This window comes from Artemia franciscana, chromosome 10 (assembly GCF_032884065.1).
Source record: "Artemia franciscana chromosome 10, ASM3288406v1, whole genome shotgun sequence".
Lineage (NCBI taxonomy): Eukaryota > Metazoa > Arthropoda > Branchiopoda > Anostraca > Artemiidae > Artemia > Artemia franciscana.
The window spans coordinates 44,467,842-44,489,617 of NC_088872.1; the positions used below are offsets into that span (position 1 = coordinate 44,467,842).

At 35.2% G+C, this 21,776-nt stretch overlaps 1 protein-coding gene across 2 annotated transcripts in view; it reads left to right on the forward strand.

The window, feature by feature from the left end:
* The window catches only part of LOC136032232 (protein jim lovell-like), a 238,474-nt gene that overhangs the window by 122,751 nt on the left and 93,947 nt on the right, over positions 1–21,776 (forward strand). For both annotated transcript variants that reach the window (XM_065712451.1, XM_065712450.1), the window contains exon 4: positions 20,973–21,128. In XM_065712451.1, coding sequence (XP_065568523.1) covers positions 20,973–21,128 — 156 coding nt within the window. The remainder of the gene's footprint in view (positions 1–20,972; positions 21,129–21,776) is intronic.

Below are 21,776 nucleotides of genomic sequence, written 5' to 3' on the forward strand. Positions count from 1 at the left end.
TATGATTACGCTGCTGAAAAGTGGAATGGATGGTTTAAAAGGTGGTCTTAATTTCAATATCTTTTAAAGTATTGTGAAATTGCAGTGGACAAGGTTTTGCTGTCGCCTAATGCTTGCAGTACGGTAATCATCAGCTGTTTGGGGAGAGGAAGCAATCAACTCTGATCGTCATAATCGCAAGAATCTCGTAAGTCGTTACCTTATTTTCTTAAATATGGCCATGCTGAATAGGTATTATATTTCCGGCAAAGTTGAGGATGTATTAAGGGGTGGAGCGTACAGAAATCCCATTTCACGAAAACCTAGGGGGTTTCCTATCACGGAGCCGGATTTTTACTGGAGTTCATCTTATCTGAAAGGAACTTTTACATGGTTTTGTATTCCATTTCTGGTTTTAAAGGTATTGGGTGTCACCTCGATCCTTCATTAAACAGGATTTTTCCATTTGATTCTGCATGAATAAATGAACCAGAAAACGTGTATAACTCAATTTACTGTTTTCGGTCATGTTCCCTGGTAACATGGATGAGGATACGATGCATCAGTTTGAAACTAATGAAAACAATCATTTTGTGTCTTAACTTGGCATGCCCAATATAGTGAAGGAACTTTTACCTGCTTTTGTGTTCCATTTCTGGTTTTAAAGGTAGAGGGTGTCACCTCGATCCTTCATTAAACAATGACCTCAAGGAGACCTTGAGAAATGATGGACAGTCGAATTTCTTCTGATAACATTTTTTTTATAAAACGATAAACGGAGCCTTGTGGACAGATTGTCTGTTTGCTCTCTCCCCCACTGCACCTGCCACCGATGTTATTTATTCTACATCGTGCTACTATATCCTGAGTGAAGCATCCAAAACCTAAAGCAAGATTAAATAAAAAACAGGTTTTTTTTTAACTGAAAGTAAGGAGCGACATTAAAATTAAAATGAACAGAAATTACTCCATATATGAAAACGGCTGTTCCGTCCTCAACGCCCCGCTCTTTACGCTAAACTTTGACTCTTTCTCTCAAATCTACTTTTTAAAATAGTAAAAAAGACTTTTCATTTCCGTTAAAATAAGCCCTCTCGCAATATTCCAGGACAACTGGGTCGATATGATCACCCCTGGAAAAAAAAACAAAAAACAACAAAACAAATAAACACGCATCCGTGATATAACTTCTGGCAAAAAATACAAAATTCCATATTTTTGTAGATAGGAGCTTGAAACTTCTACAGTAGGGTTCTCTGATACGCTGAATCTGATGGTGTGATTTTCGTTAGGATTCTATGACTTTTAGGGGGTGTTTTTCCCTATTTTCTAAAATAAGGCTAATTTTCTCAGGCTCGTAACTTTTGGTGGGTAAGACTAAACTTGATGAAACTTATATATTTAAAATCAGCATTAAAATACAATTCTGTTGATGTAACTATTGATATCAAATCTCCGTTTTTTTAGGGTTTTGTTTACTATTGAGCCGGGTCGCTCTTTACTATAGTTCGTTACCACGAACTATTTGATACATTTTCGTTTTTATTTCTACGTTTTATTACGGTATCTTCTAGAAATCCTTGTTATTTATAGCATTCCTACTTTATAGGTAATATTTTCTTTAGTAGTTTTCTTTTCATTTTCGAAATTAATACTATGGAGCTTACTCAGTCTTGCTCGAAGTTCATTTTCCTTAATTCTTTTAAAACAATATATTGCTGACGTTTTTTGCGATTTCAGATTACACGCTTCGCTCCAATTATTGCTTTAGAAACTTATCTTTCATGATTTGAAGGCCAGATATTGTCTATATGTAATGAGTTTTATTGTGTTTTAATTTGAATAAAATTTTTACAAAAATCCTTAAAAAAGGCAATTGAAACTCGCCGGAAATCCTTGACGCATTACTGCACTGAGGAGAAAAAAACGTTCAGGAATAAGTAATCGTGCATGAGCTACCGCGAAACTAATTTGTGTTTTAGTCATGTTTTTCATTATTCACTTGCGTGTAATTGTTTTAGCGTTCTCATTTCTACAGTTCATGATTTCATTGAAGTTTGGTATCAACCATCTTATGCAAAAATCTTCTGATATTCTTTACTCTGTATTCACGGTATTCATGCATTAAACACTGGAAAAATCGTCAAGTCACTCGTCTATGCGACGCTCTGCAGTTAATTCTATTCGCCACGCTTGTGTATGTGTCATGCTCTGTCGGTTAGAGGATTAGTCTGACGATAGAAAACAATAAAAAGGTTTCATCAACCCTTCTTGTCAAGGACATAATTATTCATCTCATTTCTTTTGTGAGGTCTATTGTTTTAACACCTTTTAGCTACTTGTATGTTGCCTTTTTTGATTCTTTGTATATCCGTTGAATACTCGTCATGGGAAAAAGGCGAACAATGGTGTAAATAAGTTCATTTGTCTATTCAAAGGAGCAAGTGATTAGTGCGCGTGAAAATTGATAACGACGTCGAGATACCGAGCATAATATCGAACATCCGAACGATGTATTGACTTTTAAAAACAAATCTTAATTTCCGAGGGATCTTGGTCTATTGGCTCTAATTCATGAAATTTAGGATGGGCAAAATTTATCTTCAAATATATGTTTGTGGCAAATTTGTTAATTTTTTTCTGTTTTCTCAAGGTTAATACCACAAGAGGCACTTTATGAAAATACCCAAAAAACTTATTTCCAAAATCGGGGTGATCTACGGGGTATGTGCCCCCTTCCTAATTGACGCCACTATCTTGGTCATGCCAAGTTAAGACACAGCATGATTGTTTTCATTATTTTCAAATTGATGCGTCATATCCTCATCCATGTGACTAGGGGAACATGACCGAAAACAGTAAATTGAGTTACTCATGCTTTCTTGTTCATTTATTCATGCCGAATCGATTGGAAAAATCTATTTGCGTCCACATTCCTTCAATTATCCAAGTTGGAAAGAGGGTAACATCAGCATTTATCGGACACACATATTATTTGCATTATTATTTGTATATAGTGCAGTATACTTTCCAGGACTAAGGCATTACATATTTTTCAGTCTTTTTTTTAAAGCACTTCGACGTTTATCGTTCGAACTTCATCAGAAGTAACGTTGGTACTGTTCTGACCTCATTATGAGGCTTGTTATGATCTAGAAAAATATTCTTTCGCTCTCCCTCTGAAACCTGGATCTTTTTGTTTTTGTCGCACGTTTGCGATACCGCACGCGATGGATGGTTATTTGTTTTCCTGCTTTGTCATTTTGTTCAGCGCCAAGGGGGGCAAATGTATCGTAATTATTTGTTGACGATGATTGGCACAATCTGGCAAAGATTCATGCCGTGGTATGTCCCATTGAGGAATTTTATGGTTAGATAATCAAATGCTTCGCGACAATACTGGATTAAGGTGGGAGGAATCCGACTAGGTTCTAGTGCTGAGTGTAACAATTTCAAAAGTACTTGTATATGCATGCTCTGTAAAAGGTTTTGCACAAAAACCAAAGTAGAAATCGAGTTAAAAAAATAATTGTAGAAAAACAATAAGACGAAATATCGTTGCTCTTTCGAAAATTCTGCTAAGTACATGCTACAGTTATACTGCTCGGTAACTGCGAAGGTCATTCCGTGACTGACGCTTATATAAAGCAGCAAGTAAAGCACTCTTGAGAGAAATTGGTAAAAGAAAAAATGTGAACAGACAGATGAATAAGGTCCATCAAGTATTTTTTTTTTCATCAGTTTGTCTTAACTGAACTACCAAAAAAGCATAAATCCACCTCAAAGAACATTTCAGGTCAAATAGAAAATTAAACGTAAATTTGCTTGCCGTCACATGGTTTACGTTACCTACTTTACGAAACATTTTATCGGAATATAGCATGCTGTCGTGTATTGTGCACTCCTAATCAGGAAAGTCAAATCAGGAAAAGATGGCCTAGGCTTTCGACGCTGATTGGACCCCTTAGTGCTCCATTAGGTACTATATTTAAAGGAACAATACGTTTTCATATCGCACAATTTCCCAAAAGATTTCTTGAATTCTTTTCATGTAAGTAAGGAGCGACCCGGCTCAATAGTTACCGAAACTCTAAAAAATGGAAATTTGATACGAATAGATCCATCAAAAGAATCGGATTTTAAATATATGAGGTTCATCAAGTTTAGTTATACCCATCAAAAGTTACGAGCCTGAGAATGTTTGCTTTATTTTCAAAAAAGGGGAAAACACCCCCTAAAAGTCATATAATCTTCATGAAAATAACACCATCAGATTCAACGAATCAGAGAACCCCACTATAAAGGTTTCAAGCTCCTCTCTCTGCGAAAATGTGGAATTTTGTATTTTTTTTTGCCAGAAGAAAGATCACGGATGAGTGTTTATTTGTTTTTGTTTTTTTGTTTTTTTTTTTCGAGGGGGGTCGTATCAACCCAATGGACTTAGAATGTCGCGAGAGGGCTCATTCGAACGGAAATTAAAAGTTTTAGTATCCTTTTGAAGTGTCCGAAAAAATTGAGGGACAAATAGGTCCCCTCCCACCCTCATTTTTCCCAAAGTCACCGGATCAAAAGCCATTTTGCCATTTTGATCATCATAGTCGATAATCTAAAAACTATGTCTCTGAGGACAACTTAATCCCCAACAGTCCCCGGGGGAAGGGTTGCAAGTTATGAAATGTCCCCATTGTTTACATATAGTATTGGTTGTTAGGAATTTACAGACGTTTTCAGGGGGATTTCTGGGGGGTAGAGGGAGGGAATTACGTTGGAGGATCTTTTCATGGAGCAATTTTTCATGGAAGAAGACAATTTTCCATGAAGGGGGTGCGGTTTTCCCAGCATTATTAAAAAAAAACGACCAGAAATAAAAAAAACAAGTTTTTTCAACTAAAAGTAAGGAGAAATATTAAAACTTAAAACGAGCAAAAATTATTACGTGTATGAGGGGGTTCGCCCCCTCGTCAATACCTCGCTCTTTACGCTAAAGTATTTTTAGTACTTTCAAAGGAGTCATTTATTCTAATTAAACGGCCTTCGGGATTCAGGTGTTATTCTTGAAGAATTGCAACAAAATTCGAGCTTGAGTGTAAAGAGCGAGGTATTGACGAGGAGGTGAACCCCCTCATATATGTAATAATTTCTGTTCGTTTTAATTTTTAATGTTGCTCATTACTTTCAGTTGAAAAAGACCTTGTTTTTTATTTATTTAATCTTTCGGGGAAAGAATGAGCTCTACTCCGGTCTCAGAGCTGAGTTGGACGAGAGTGATTCGTCTAGTAAATGGATTAAATAAAAAAACAAACAAGTTTTTTACTGAAAGAAAGGAGCAACATTAAAACTTAAAACGAACAGAAATTACCCCGTATATGAAAGGGACTGTTCCCTCTTCAACGCCCTGCTCTTTACGCTAAAGTTTTTACTGTTTTAAAAATTAGAGTTGAGAGAAAGAGTCAAACTTTAGCGCAAATAGCAGGGCGTTGAAGAGGGAACAGCCCTTTCTTTTGCCGTCGTCATTACCTCTAGGATTCGAATTGGCCAGAGGGGATAGCCCTCAAATTTGGCTAGGAATAAATCACTGACTTTAATGTTCGCAGGATTCATGCCTAGTAAATGAAAGATTATAAAGTGAAAGAAACTTATCTTTCCGTGAGGGCCGAGCCTCACTAATGTATCCAAGTGAACAATCAGTCCAAACTGTGCGAGGTCGGCCCAACTGCTAATTTTTCTCTACACTAAAAAGTGTAATTAACGTGCAGGCAAATTATATCCAATTTTCTCTACACACCACACTTGGCTATCGTATCTAATTTTCTCAATTCAAAACGCCAAAAATCTGATTGTGTGATAAATTCAAGTATCAGATTGCACAATTTCTGTAGTCACTTAATTAATTCATGGCTAAGGAATCAAGTTCAAACAATTCAAAAGTTCAAATAGGTGTAATCCCTTTGAGAGCTAGTTCAATACTGCAGCATATCAGTATACTGCAGGCATCTTCTTTGAATTAAATTCATTTTTTTCGGTAATCTCGGCTATAACGTTTTTTTCTGATATTATGAAAAATAGAAACATTCAGATCGAAATAAAGATTTTTAATTTTGTGAATGGCTTAAGAATATTAAGTGGAAACTTTCAGGGCATGATGAGGGGGATGTACAACTGACGAAAAGGCAATATGCGCATACTTCTTTATATGAAATTACTCCGTATATGAAAGGGGCTTTTCCTCTTCAACGCCCCGCTCTTTACGCTAAAGTTTGACTCTTTCTCTTAACTCTACCTCTTAAAACGGTAAAAACTTTAGCGTAAAGAGCAGGGCGTTGAAGAGGGAACAGCCACTTTCATATACCGGGTAATTTTTGTTCGTTTTAAGTTTTAATGTTGCTCCTTACTTTCAGTTAAAAAAAACTTGTTTTTTTTATATTTAATTTCTGAATGTTTTTTAGTTAATCCATGTTTTGATTTCGGTTCTCCGCAGATGAATAATTAAAGCGAAATTTGCATATTTATTTATTTGGCTAAATGGCTTTCCCATAGTTCTGATCGAATGATTTTGAGAAAAAGGAGGGGGAGGAGGCCCAGTTGTCCCCCAATTTTTTGGGTACTTTTAGGCCTATCCCCATGGAAAGTATCCCCCACATAACCCCCTCTTCTCAACCCCCCTCCCAACCAAAAAATTCCCCTGAAAACGTCTATACACTCCCCAAAAACCATTACTGTATGCAAACACTGGTCAAAATTTGTAACTTGCAGCCCCTCCCACGGGGACTGTGGGGGAGTTAGTCGTCCCCAAAGACATAGTTATAAGGTTGTTCGACTATGCTGAATAAAATGGCTATCTCAGAACACGACTTTGGGAAAAAAATGTACACGACTTTGGGAAAAAAATGAGCGTGGGAGGGGGCCTAGGTGCCCTCCAATTTTTTTGGTCACTTAAAAAGGGCATTAGAACTTTTCATTTCCGTTCGAATGAGTCCTCTCGCAAAATTCTAGGACCACTGGGTCGATACGATCACCCCTGGGGAAAAAAAAAACAAATAAACACGCATCCGTGATTTGTCTTCTGGCAAAAAATACAAAATTCCACATTTTTGTAGATAGGAGCTTGGAACTTGTACAGTAGGGTTCTCTGATACGCTGAATCTGATGGTGGGATTTTCATTAAGATTCTATGACTTTTAGGGGTGTTTCCCCCTATTTTCTAAAATTGGGCAAATTTTCTCAGGCTCGTAACTTCTGATGGGTAGGACTAAACTTGGTGAAACTTATATATTTGAAATCAGCATTAAAATGCGATTCTTTTGATGTAATTATTAATATCAAAATTCCGTTTTTTAGAGTTTTGGTTACTATTGAGCCGGGTCGCTCCTTACTACAGTTCGTTACCACGAACTGTTTGATTACTACAAATGAGAGTAGTTCTACTGTCCACGTAAACCTTCTGAACAGACAGAACGTTATTTGACAGGTGTAAATTTCGAATGAAAATTTCGAGTGACCCGGAGAAAAACCGTTTTTTGTGTATTTTTCGAAAGGAACCATCATGCTTTTTTTCATGCATCGGGGTTCTTTTGATCTTAGGACTTAAAAGGTACAATTCTGATCCAGAAAAAAAGTCGTTGGTGCTTTTTCTGGCCTAATTCTGGTGGACCATGCTAAAAAACTTTCTGTACATTAGCTTCTCCTCGCCTGAGGGACATTTTGGAAAGTTTTTTTTTTTACTTTATCCCTCAAATCTTTTCCCTGTCAGTAAGATTTTTGCTCCTCGTAGCTCAAGTGACAATTCTTGAAAGCTTTAGATCAATCAAAAATAAAACACATTTTTTGGACACGCGTTTGGGGGCTCATGCCCCAACTGAAGTTTTTTGTCTCTTTTTTGGGCTCCATTTTCAGGGGAGCTAATTTTCTTTTCAATTTGCTTATGGACAGGGTTTCCCATGACCCAAGGACTTACAAACAAAGTTTCAAGCCGATCTGATGATGCAGCTGGGTACCTTGGCCCAGGGACTTGGTTTGAAGTTTCAAGTCGTTTAGAAAAAAACTGCTTTTTAGGCACTTGTCGGGTCCCACTTTTGGTTGAACCTATATTTTTTTTTTACTTCTGTATTGGTGACCCTTAGCCCAAGGACTTGAGGATATGAGTTTCAAGCCAATCGAGATTAAAGTTTTTTGATCTTGTTTCGTGCCCCATTTTTCGGTTCCTTGTCCCCAAACATTCCATTTTTTCTTTAAGTTCCTTTTGGCCCGAGAGATTACGACTAAGTTTCAAAATGAGTGAGGGTAAACAGTTTCTGGGTCCATACCAAAGCCCCTTTCACCCTCTCTCCCCCGACAAAATATTTGAGCCAATAGGACACCCAAAATCAAATATCCCCTTTTTTCCCACCGTAAAGCCTATTTTTAAATAAATGACGACCACATAATTTGCAGCCTTTACCTCAGGGACTGTGGGGATCGTGCTATCCCCGAAGGTATATTTATTATACATTTCGTTCATTTTGTACAGAATGGCTATCTAAAAATTTTGTTCTGACATCATGGGGGGGGGATGGATTCCTTATCATAGACAAGCAATATCTACGCCTTGAGTTTTATATATTTAATTGACCGCTTTAGTTTCCCTGAGAGTATGCAGGGAGTTTGATGTAATTGACGCCCTTTCACAGAATAATCATCCAAAACCAAAACGCCCCGTGTACATTTTGATGGTTTTGAGTTTGATGCACTGAAAGCGGTTTGAGGCTGTTAGGGAGACTGGGTAGTGAAAAGGGGCCTGGGAATGAGCTGTCTACCCTTCAACCACTTCTGGTCCTTTAAAAAGGCACTAGAACTTTCGACTTTTAATCGAGTAAGCCCACTTTATAATTTCTACAACCACCCTTTCCATACGTAGTGGTGGGGAAAAAATGAAAAAGAACATCCAGACCTTTTCTTTTTTTAGCCGTCCTTTTTTTGAGCTATGAAAAGATTTACCAACTGTATGCAACTCTGTTTTCCTCAAGGAAATGTCTGAGCAAAAGAAAGGAAATTAAAGTGCGCTTAAACTAAGGCACTTCTAAATCACTTCGATAGCAATCCCTTCTAGACAAAAGATTAGATTCAAGACAAATGCCGTAATTCTCATCTCATGGATATTCGGAATCTTCTTTGCTGAAAACGGTTTCTCATTCAGGAAAGTTCTTTAATTGGTAAATATCTTCGGTTCTTTGATTTCCTGAAAGTTCCTCGGTGCTGACTAATACTTTTTTTTTTTTTTTTTTTTTTTTTTTACGGTGAGGACATGTTGTCACTGGTTTACTTTCTTGTGGATATTGCACAACGTTATATTTCAGCTCTTAATTCCTCGGAGAAATAATCTCACATCAAAGGAAAAGTTTAATAAATGAGCTGAAATTGTTCATATTTAACCAATATCTATGTCTCCAGTTTTAAATATTTGATTAAACTTTTAACAGGGAGTTTAATGTAATTGACCCCCTTCCACAGAATAATCATCCAAAACGTCTCTTGCAAATTTTTTATGATTTTGACGAACCGAAAGCACTCCCAACTGCCACTTCTAAAATTCTAGATCCTTTTTGAGAACGAAATATCAATGTGTCACACGTTGAAACAGTAATTTTGGCAGGATAAATTTCCGTGTGACGTTAAAATCTTGAGGTTTTAGACTGAGGAGTTTAAAAAGTTACCGGAGCTTCTTTTTTTTTTTTTTTTTTTTTTTTTTTTTTTTTTTTTTTTTTTTTTTTTTTTTTTTTTTTTTTTTTTTTTTTTTTAACGAGTTCAAAGCCTTAAACTGACAGGTGGCTCCAAACCGTTAACTTCTAACGAGTTGACACCGTCTTTGGCATTAAATTAGGACCGACTCTGGCATCGGCTACTAATCCATGAGAAAGCGATATGTGTCTGTCTTTCTGTTTTGCTTGTTCAAAATAAAATGTTCTCGTTTTCATTTGACCTTGAAACTTGACTCAATTACTAGGGGCTGGAACTTTCGTTTTAAGTACTCGACGCCATCTATATTGTATTTTAATAAAAAAAAACATTTGAAAAACGCAGATCTGTGGAATGGTTTTAATGCTCAGTAATTAATTTCTTTGGGACAATAAACATTTGACTGATATCTATACTTTTAAAATTGTTTAGAACAAATTTAATGAATGACGTAAAAAAAAAATCCGAGCTAGCATTTTTGGTGGTGCTCATTGGTCCTTCCAAATAGGTTTTTTGATTTGTACAGTTTGAGATCCAGAAGTACTTATGAAAAGAATATTTTAATTATAATAATATGATATCGCATGATACCTGTCTTAAATGTCCTCTTCCACAGTATTCACGAAAATTCACGGAAATTAGGAGGTTTGGTTAAAATATAATTTTCAAAATTGATGAAGAGGGGTCATTTTCTTTTCTTTCCTTAATTTTTTTTTATAGAAATGCCAAAAAACAACATTTTTCAATGAAAATACAAAAAAGGGTTAATTTTGAAATCCGAGGTGGCGAAAAACTTTCGGGGTTTATCTCCCCAATCAACACCACTGAGTATAGCCCATGAATTTGAATTACTTTTTAACATCTTCTTTAAAAAAACTAAATCGTTTCTTATTAACCATTCTTATGAATTAAAACCTGTTCTCCGTTCTCTATCAAAGGAACAAATATTATTTTCATCTTGATACCAGTGCTAATTTCCGAGTTTTTATAATTGTCTTGTACCTCATTCCGTAATTCTTTTATACTTTCTCGGAAATAAAATAACTTACTGAGAAAAGGGCGATATCCCCTTTGGGAGCGTCCGAAACGTTCACTACCTAATATCCGTTTTCTGATAGGGAGGTATATTTAGTTTGTGTCTCATTAGGCTTCTGTGGGGTGATCCTCTGTATTGGTAAGCTGAAACTATAGACTTCCCCTTTTTTGGAAGGAACTATTTCTATTTTTCTCCTGTATTTATTCATTTCTGTCAAAAAGGTAACGAAAAGTAGGAGCTCTATTTTCTTCTGATTTTGGATTAAACAAGTATACTAGTTTGATTGTTTGAAAATTTTACCAAGTATAATGCTAATTTCGCAAATTAAACAAAGAATTTTTGTTATGAGGTATGTTCGGAAAGTAAATTCTGTTTTTTAGTTAAAAATAAAAATTTGTACAAATAAAGCAACGGAATTTATTTTACAGAAAATTGCAACCTTCACGCTATTTTTTGACATAATTCCTGTGATTTTCCAGGCATTTATCATGGCTTGGTACAAGTTTTTGTTTGACATTTTCATAGAATGTCGCCACCTGCGTCGTCAACGACCCATCGATAGTTCTGTAGGAGTTCTTTTGTCAAGTTGGCAGTGCGGAGTCTGGCATTATCGTGAATGAAAGCCATGCCTTTTGTGACCATTTTTCGGTGCTTGTTCTGTATATCGTTTGACATTTGACGTTTGACATTTTTGTTTGACATTTTCATAGAATGTCGCCACCTGCGTCGTCAACGACCCATCGATAGTTCTGTAGGAGTTCTTTTGTCAAGTTCGCAGTACGGAGTCTGGCATTATCGTGAATGAAAGCCATGCCTTTTGTGACCATTTTTCGGTGCTTGTTCTGTATATCGTGCCGCAGTTTGTATCGATCCATCCAGTCTTAGGTTTGCAGTAACCCAAGCATTAAGGTTAACTGTTCTACAATCGTGTGAATACCATATTAACTTACGGATCATTTTGTGACCAAATACTGTGTTGGTTACAAATAGATTGTTTTACCTACAAAATTGCAAACACAAAATTTTTGGTCCCTGGGGTATGAGTTTCTGAAACTCCTTACAGCTCCAGTTCAACTATCAGAATTCTTCAGTATTAATGTCGATACGATGGTTGTTTTTTAACTTTGTAACATTCCAAGTTGCAAGTTTCATGTTCTGTAAATCATTGAAATTATTATGACCTTAGAAAAAGAAATAGTCCCAGAACCAATGCATAACGGGGACTAAGTCTTCTTCTCAAGTTTACACGAAACGTATATAACCGGCTTTGAGCTGGATAGCAAGAAATCTTTGGGACCTCCAGTATGAATGGAGTATATATGAATGGCTTTGTGTAATCCTTGTCCTATTTTTGTCACAATATGGTTTCCTATACTTGGTAATGCTCTTCTTACAACAAGAGTCGAAGTCCTGCTCAGGCAATCTTAAACCTAGTACCTCCGACTCATTATATAGGCTATTTCTTCCTACGAATATTATGCTACTATAAGGATACCACCAATAATAGGTAACTTAGCTAAGAAGAGGATTTTCAGCCCAAAAATAAACACCAAAACCGACCATACCCAGAAAAATTATGCATTAATCAGTGTCCAGTGCAAATGATGTGTCTTTACTAGGCTATAATTTCCTCGAGAGGAACCAATCCTTAAGGTTACCCTCCATTGCTGTTATCGTCACGGTTTTGGTTAGGATTATTCGTGACCATCGTGACATCACTATATATATACACATAAATATATATATATATACACATAAATATATATATATATATATATATATATATATATATATATATATATATATATATATATATATATATATATATATATGTTATCGTCACGGTTTTGGTTAGGATTATTCGTGACCATCGTGACATCACTATATATATACACATAAATATATATATATATATATATACACATAAATATATATATATATATATATATATATATATATATATATATATATATATACATAAATATAAATATATATATATACATAAATATATATATATATATATATATATATATATATATATATATATATATATATATATATATATATATATATATATATATATATTTATGTATATATATATTTATATTTATGTATATATATATATATATATATATATATATATATATATATATATATATATATATATATATATATATATATATATTTATATATATATATATATATATATATATATATATATATATATATATATATATATAGTCTGAGCCACCAATAAAAGAGAAATCCAAATGTCATTACATAAAATCCCTCAGAAGTATAATCTAAAAAAGAATCTTTTCAAACTAAAAAAAAAAAAAAAAAAAAAAAACAATTTGGATACTGTGGGTTATGGAAGATCCTGTTTATGTTTTGAAATTCAGTGTTTAAATTGCATTACAAGCACAAAGGAGCTTTTTTGAGCCTAAAACTGTGTTTCCCGTTTTTTTGGAACATAGATATTGAGCTGCGATGAAGCATGAAATTGCCGAAAGAAAAGGACGAAGGCTAACAGAAAACGCCAACGCGGCTGTTTTTCCGCAAAGACGCAGCTCTCTGAACGTAGAGTACCTTGTTGTCTTTCATTACCATCAGACAGATGCCTAAATTTACCATTGCTGGTTGTACCGACCATAAAATTCAAAACAAAAGGTGAGGCGAAAACTGTAGGTTAAGCGCATATGCGGGAAGCTACTTCGAGGGCGGGGGGCTGGCCAAAACCAGTTAAATTAATTTTGAAAGCGGTACAATTCATAGGATTTTGGGTAGACATTATCTTCTGTCTTTATTACATAGATGCCCTGCATTGTTATTTTTCGCACTTTTGTTTCCTTTATCTTTGTGTATTCCTTCTCATTTTCATTTTCATTCCTACTACAAAGTATCGTTTTCTACTCTTTAGAGAGCCTTCTCTTTTTGTGTCTTTTGATCTTTCACTTTGACATTTATCTTTTGAAATCCAATTATGGCGAAGGATCTTGAGAGTTTACTCTTTCTTAGTTTCAAAGATTATGTGATACCTCTCAGGGTCCTCGCGCCATTTTACTTCAAATGAAAACTTTGAAATAGTTTAGACTTATCACCTAGGGCAATTCACATGGCAAGTTTGAAACTTGGGAAAATTTCTGCCAACTCTTAATGCGATAAAATCTGAGAACGTATTCTAAATTCACGTAGAATGAATGAATGTGATTTACTCCGAATCAATATCTCTTTTCTAGAGTTAGGATATAGATGAGTGTTGTCTTCTTTTCTTATTCCCCTCCTTCACTGTATTGAAGACTAAGCTTTGATAAATTCAATGATGCCAATTCACAATTTCTTTTGGAGGAGGGAGAGGGAGCGAAATTTATTTTTCAATGTCTATGGGGGTGGTATTTGAAGTTCTTTTTTCAATTAAAATGCAAAAGAGGCTTTTTTCAATGAAAGTGCCCCCAACAATGTATGTTTCAAAATCTAGAGGGGGTAAAAATCTAGCGAGCAGAGGTCCCCTAACCCTTCCTCCGTACCAAGGACACCACTGGATAAATATGGCTGCTCTCGACTTTAAGTCTGTTTTCAGACATTTTCTTTCTTTTTTGGTAAATGCTGTTTTCGATCGGAAGTTTCCCAAGATTTAGGTTTTTAAACTATTTGTGAAATTTGTGATACTGTATAATTATTTGAATAGTAAAAAATAATACTCTTGGTAAGTAAATAGTGTGCTAAAAAAGGAGAAAGTGGGTCAATCTGAACATCCCATTAGCAAGAATGGAATAATTAAATATATGATAGTAAAAGTAATTTTAAAGTTGAATTAAATAGAATGAAAAGGAGAAAAAAATCATTATAGTCATAGCGAAGTCAGCCCAAACTACACTTTCAGCCTAAATCTGCAAATGCCAAAAAAAAATTATTTCTTCTAGTTTTTAGAAATAATTCAGTAGTTTTTTTGCTCAAAATTGGCAGGTCCTCATTTAGCAACGCTGTTCAACTTAGCTTCAAGGTGGCATCCTTTTAGTATTAAATTAAAAAAAAAAAGCTAAAACAAGTTGTTTCTACTTAAATTAAGGAACAACATTAAAACTTAAAATGAGCAAAAATTATTCCGTATACGAGACGAGCTGCCCCCTTCCCCGTCAATACCCGTCCCTCCACGCTAAAGTGTTTTAAGAACTTTTAAAAAAAGGTTTTAATTTTATTTACACGGCCCTTGGGTTTCAGGAATCGTTCTTAAAGGAATGAGACAAGAGGTCTAATTTTAGCGTAAAAAGTGGTGTATTGAGGAGGGGGCAGCCCACCTCATATACGGAATAAGTTATTTTAGTTTTAAGTTTTAATGTTGCTCCTTAATTTCAACAGAAAAAACTTGTTTTTTTAATTTAATTTCTGATGGTTTTTCAAATAAACCCAGGAAATCTTCCCCCTATTCATAGAAAACTCCCCCACAAGGAATCCATCCATAGAAAGTTCCTCCCACGTAAAATGCTTCCGCTGGGAAATCACCCCTGACAATTTCATCCTCACTGCAAATTCCCACTCCTTCCCACAGGAAATTTCTTGCTTACGATTCTGCCGGAAAACTTCTCCTTAGCATCCTTTCATTTGAAGAAATACTTGTTTTTATTTAATTTCTGATCCTTTTTAAGGTCATTGGGAAATCTCCCATGTGTAGAAATATTTCCCTTAAATCCCCCTCCCAGCGGAAAGTTACTTCCACCAAAAATTCCCCATGGAGATTTTCTCCCGTGGAAAATCCCCCAGAGAATTCCAACTCCGCTGAAAATTTTTCCCAGACAATACCCCCAGAGCATCTTTGCATGTGAGATGGGGTCGCCAACGAGAAGGTAAGACAAGTGAATTTAATTTCGTATACGAATTCTGGCAATTTCCTCCTTGAAAGTACACTCCCTGGGAACTTCCATTCTAATGGGAAATTTTCCCTCCCCAGAAGATTGCCTCCCCCTCCCGAAAAATGTCGGTATACTTTCTTATAACAAATACTATTGTAAATAATCGGCAAATTTCATAACTTTTGGTCCTTCCTCCGGTGGTTATGGGAGGTCATGTTATCTCCAAAGATATAGTTATTGTACCTTTTAACTATACTGAACAAAATGGTTATCTAAAAATTTTGATCAGACGCCTAAGACAGGCGAGATTTTGTTCTAAGTTGTAAAAAGAACTATTTTAAGAAAAATATTATATCCTATGTCGACCTCTTGATTGAACTTGACTTCTACTTTACGTGAACCGAAACAGGGCTTGTTTTTTTTAACATCATTTTTGTACTTTTTCCTAAAGGCAACTTAGATTAGTCCATATAATTCTTAACGGTATCCCTTCACCAATAGCTAGTAATTACTTGACTTTTTTTAAACTAATTGTATAGGTGGTTGCAACTATTGGGAAAAAGAATGTATGTTTAGCACCTTTTGCCAATTTGAAGCTGTTGAAATGACAGCGTTAAAGGAATTTTTTGAATTAAATATTACATGCAAAATCAATCAATCAATGAATCTATTTATTCAACAAATAAATTTAAAGCAAAAACAATTCAACATAGACTCCTCCGTAAGGCTCTGTGGCCAGGAAAAAAACAGGGGAGAAACAAATAAAATAAAAACAAACGAAAAAAATGGGTTCCAATTCAATTATCGGACCGATTAGTACTCATTTTTATCTGTATTAAATAATTAGTATTATCTCCCAACGAGATTATATGTAATGACAGTAACGTAAAAGGAAAAAAAAACAATCCTAGAATTTTAATTTTCGTATCTCAATCAATTTTTTTAGATTTAGTCAAACAGTTCGTGGGAACGAACTGTAGTAAGGAGCGACCCGGCTCAATAGTAACCAAAACTCTAAAAAATGGAATTTTGATAACAATACATACATCCAAAGAATTGAATTTTAATGCTGATTTTAAATATATAAGTTTCATCAAGTTTAGTCTTACTCATCAAAAGTTACGAGCCTGAGAAAATTTGCGTTAATTTAGAAAATAGGGGGAAACGTCCCCTAGAAGTCATAGAATCTTAACGGAAATCACACCATCAGATTCAACGTATCAGAGAACCCTACTGTAGAAGTTTGAAGCTCCTATATACAAAAATGTGGAATTTTGTATTTTTTTTCCAGAAGGAAAAAAATGCATGTTTATTTGTTGTTTTTTTTTTTTTTTTTTTGTTTTTTTTCCCCTGGGGTGATCGTTTCGACCCAGTTTTCCTAGAATGTTGCAAGAGGGCTCATTATAACGGAAATGAAAAGTTCTAGTGCCCTTTTTAAGTGACCAAAAAAATTGGAGGGCACCTAGGCCCCCTCCCACGCTAATTATTTTACCAAAGTCAACAGATCAAAATTCTGAGATAGCCATTTTATTCAACGTAGTCGAAAAATCTTATAACTATGTCTTTGGGGACGACTTACTCCCCCACAGTCCCCGTGGGAGGGGCAACAAGTTACAAACTTTGACCAGTGCTTACATATAGTAATGGTTATTGGGAAGTGTACAGGCGTTTTCAGGAGGATTTTTTTGTTGGGGGAGGGGTTGAGAAGAGGGGCATATGCTGGGGGAACTTTCCATCGATAATTTGTCATGGGGTAAGAAAATCTCCATGAAGGGAGCGCAGGATTTACTAGCATTATTTAAAAAAAAACAATGAAAAAATAAATATGAAAAAGTTCTTTCAGCTGGAAGTAAGGAACAGCATTAAAACTTAAAACAAACAGAAATTATTACCCATATGAGGGGCTCACCTCCTCCTAATACCTCGCTCTTTACGCTAAAGTATTTTTAGTAATTTCAACTATTTATTCTACGGCTTTTGTGATTCAGGGGTCATTCTTAATGAATTGGGACAAAATTTAAGCTTTAGTGTAAAGAGCGAGGTACTGACGAGGGGGCGAAACCCCTCATATATGCAATAAAAATATGAGAATACAAAAGTTCTTTACGTAAGCTAATTTATAAGTTACGTAAATCTTTTACTAATAAAAAGATTCGTAAAAAAATTAAAAGTTCTAGTTGCCTTTTTAATTAACCAAAATATCGGAGGGCAACTAGGCTTCCTCCCCCGCTCTTTTTTTCTCAAAATCATTCGATCAAAATTATGAGAAAGATTTTGTTTTAAAAAGAAAAATTGAGAGAAAGAGTCAAACTTTAGCGTAAAGAGCGGGGCGTTGATGAGGAAGCATCCTCTTTCATATACGAAGTAATTTCTGTTCGTTTTAAGTTTTAATGTCGCTCCTTACTTTCAGTTAAAAAAACTTGTTTTTTTTATTTAATGACTATCCAGCTCAAACTTAAATCTAGTTTAATGTGTGCAACCGCGCTTTCGCTCAGAAACGGCTGCTTTTACGCTTCCTTCAAATGTCATCTAGTTTTGGGCTCTGTTTTTGATCAGACAGAATAGACTAATTTAACAAAAATTGTGCTATATTTATGTTGTATTCACTTTTCATGGGTTGTTTTGCGTCAGAATAGAACGACTCTGTAAGTCACCACTATACGAAGAGCCGTTCAAGGAGGAGAAGGGTGAGCAACTGGGGTAGCTGCTCCAAACGGTGTGGTTGGGGGGGGGGGCAACTGGGGGGTTACCCACATTGATCAAGTTCTTCACTTTGCTTCGGATTTTTTTGCTTTTATTTGAGTAAGGAGTGGCGCTGTAGTTAACTTATCCCCGGGCACCACCAACGCTGGGAAAGACTGACTATGCCTCTACTACTGTGTCATGTTGTTTGTCGACTCCTTCTGCTTTTGATCTGGCTTAGTGGGTCCACGACACGATAACTTGACAATAAAGGCTGGTGATAACGTGTCATTTAATATACATAAGTGTTACAATTCATTTGGTTAAGACAGTTTCTGTCAATATATCAGTTAATTGTTGTTGTGAATAATTTAGTAACGATAGATTGTCATTCACTAGCCCTCATTGTAGAATTATGTATGTCACGAAATCGGTTAGGATTTCGTTAGTACATTCTCTTAATGTTTTTATGCTTAACTTTGCGCTATTCTAGTAAAAATTATAGCACAGGGGAAAACCGACGGCAAAGTGAAATTGGCTGCCATGATTGTTGATTATATTCACTTATGTTCGTAAGCGAACATAATGTTCGTTAGTTTTGTATGTAGAACGGCAATCAAATGGCCACAAGCTGCATTTATAGACTGATTAATGTATGGTGAAATCAATATTAATTTAGGTAACAAGAACATTTGGAAAAAATAAACACTGATTTTTCACCTGAGTCTGCTATGGAAAATTATTTGTGTCACGTACACATTGGTGTTGCCATTCATTGTCTAAGATCTTGCTGACTCAGTTTTAGATTTTTCCTGAATTCTGTGTTTGTTTTCACAAAGTACCATCTTTTTTTCCCCTTGTCTTTTTCCTAGTTTTCTGATTGCTGGTTTTACTAGCCTCTGAGAAAAATTTGTGCCGCGCGTTTACACACACATAAATAAAATTTGTTGCCAAACAAACACCAAAGCATGTTTTTTTTTTACAGATGGCGTTCGTAAAAAAGAAACAGAGATAGAAATAGTAGGTTGGAATACCACAAAAATACTCATCCTCCTGCAACTTCAGAGTAGACATGATTTGAAAACGTCAAACGTTTGACGTCAACATAAGAGGTTGACGTCTATGCAACGTTGGTGCATGTTAGTGTTTATTGCAGATAATAATATCCAAGCCGAATTATACCCACACCTGTCAGTAAAGTTAAAATTACGCACGGCTACAGCGCCAACTATGTAGCCCGTTTGTAGTTTCTCGTGTTGAATATTGTTCATTTTTGAAACATAAAATTTGTGATTGACTAATGATAGTCAAGTTTAAAATCACAATTTCTAAAATATAGAAAATGTGGGAGCTAGATAAGAATCTTCAAGAGAATCCTTGATTTCTTCGGAAGTTTTATAAAACTGGGGTCCTGAGGCAAGAGCTGTAAGAGTACCTGCCGATTATTTACTCTAAAATTGTGGGGGAAAGGTCGCAGGACCCTACGCTTCCCCTGTTTTGGCCTTGTGAATAAGCCAAAATAGTTTTCTTTTGAATTATATTAATTTTAAAGAATATAATTGTTGATTAGAAGAATATAAATCAATGCCATGGAGGAGTATTAATCAACTTCGAAGCCACAAGGACCCCGAACGAAGGATTTCAAGTGCTTTCTGCCAAAGAATAAGAAGAAGAACAACAGTTTTTTATCTGTAATATGAGAGTGGCAAAAGATACAAAGACGTAGTATAAATTCGAAACAGATTGGTTTTGATGTAAGCTTTCCAAGCCAATTTCTTCCCATTTCCGTTTTCTGTTTGTCTAGCACAAATGCGACACCAAATAAAGAAAAACACATGCCATAGATATTGGCTGTTTTGCCAATAGTTGGGACTATGTGTAGCTAGGGTATAGAGCGGTATTTAAAACAGTAACTGGAGGTTCGATATTTTTTATACTCTAATGTTTACTGTATAATATACGTATGTTTAAATGCCTTTTAATATTGCATTTAAATAGGAAAAGAGAAATATTGCCCTTTAAAATTGCTGGAAACAAATTTTCTAGTAGCCCCCCCGGAAATTTTCTGGTAGGGCTCATGATGGATTGTCTTGTCTTTTCCACCTCTGTGTCGGTGGAAAGGTAAATACAATATATTATGCTAATTCTAAGAATGGGAGGGGCAATATTACCCCCCCTCCCTTGTAGCATAATAAAGGTGTAGATAAAAATACTCCTGGGAATGAAGAGAGCTTATATATCAGTTTCCTTATATTAGACAGCTGTTTTTTTCTGTCTCTTTGTTAATTGTACTCTTAATTTAATTTTTTTTTTTTTTATTCATGTCGTTCTTCTTACATTCTTAACAGTATTATTTGTAAAGGTGGGGGGGGGGTCTTTTTTGTGTCCTATAAATCTGAAGCAACAAATAAAATATTAGAATGTTATTTCTTCCTCCCTCTTCTTCAATGTTGTACTTTTAAAATTGATTTTCGTTTTTTTCAAGATCCTCATCGTGATGATATACTTCACGTCCACTAGTGAAATTGATTATTAAATGTTAGTTACTTAAATTTTTTTCTGCCGGTGTAAGGATGCAGATCTATTGCAATAATATATCAGCAAGAATAGATCTTCTAACCAATTTCAGTATTAGGTAAAAGCATATCTTTTCACTAGGACTTGTTTAGAAGTGTGCTTTGATCAATTACATTTCTAACTGATCACATTTCCAGATCCGAGGATTAACGGACGGCTCGCTATATAGAAAAACGGAAATAGACGACAGCCAGCTGAGATTCCCTAGAAATACTCAAGATATGCCTGAAATTGAATTCTCTCTGGAGAGAACGAAGGAATTAAGGCCATTTCAGTTACCTCGAAGGAAGCAGGTACTGTGTATATTGATTATGCTAATTTGAAATTCCCGTCCTTTGGAAAAAGAAATTATAGAAAAAAGTATACATTTTATGTTCCATCGCCCGTAAAATTGCTTCCAGATTCCACTGAAAGCCTAGAATAAAATTTTCTGGAAACTGAAAATTAGGTGCGATTATATGTGAAGGAAACCTGGGGAACAAGTTCTATAGCTTAGTTATCAGGAGAAAAAAAGGCTTATCATTTCCTTTGTGTGGGATTTTTTTTTCTGGCTGTCTCATCCTATTATTTTTAGGAAACCAAGTTTTAATCTTTTTATAAAGAATATCGATACAGTTTCATGGACGCATTTAATAAATTTTAAATGTTTTCTATGAAACAAAGTAGAACGTCTTAATCTGAAAAGCGAAACAAAGTGGGAAAAGTGGAAAGTGAAACAAAATGTAACTCTTAAAAAGTGGATGGATAAAGGCAAAAAGCATATAGTAGAAAAAAAAGGAATAACAACAAAAACGAATGTTTATCAGGGAATATTTAGGCTTGGCTGTCGAAAATCGGGACAGTGCAAGCAAAGATCAATTGTGATGCAATTAAAGTTTGAAACTCCTTAAATATAGCGAATAATGGCAATAAATATGTATTGCCAATCCTGGGCTCTGAAT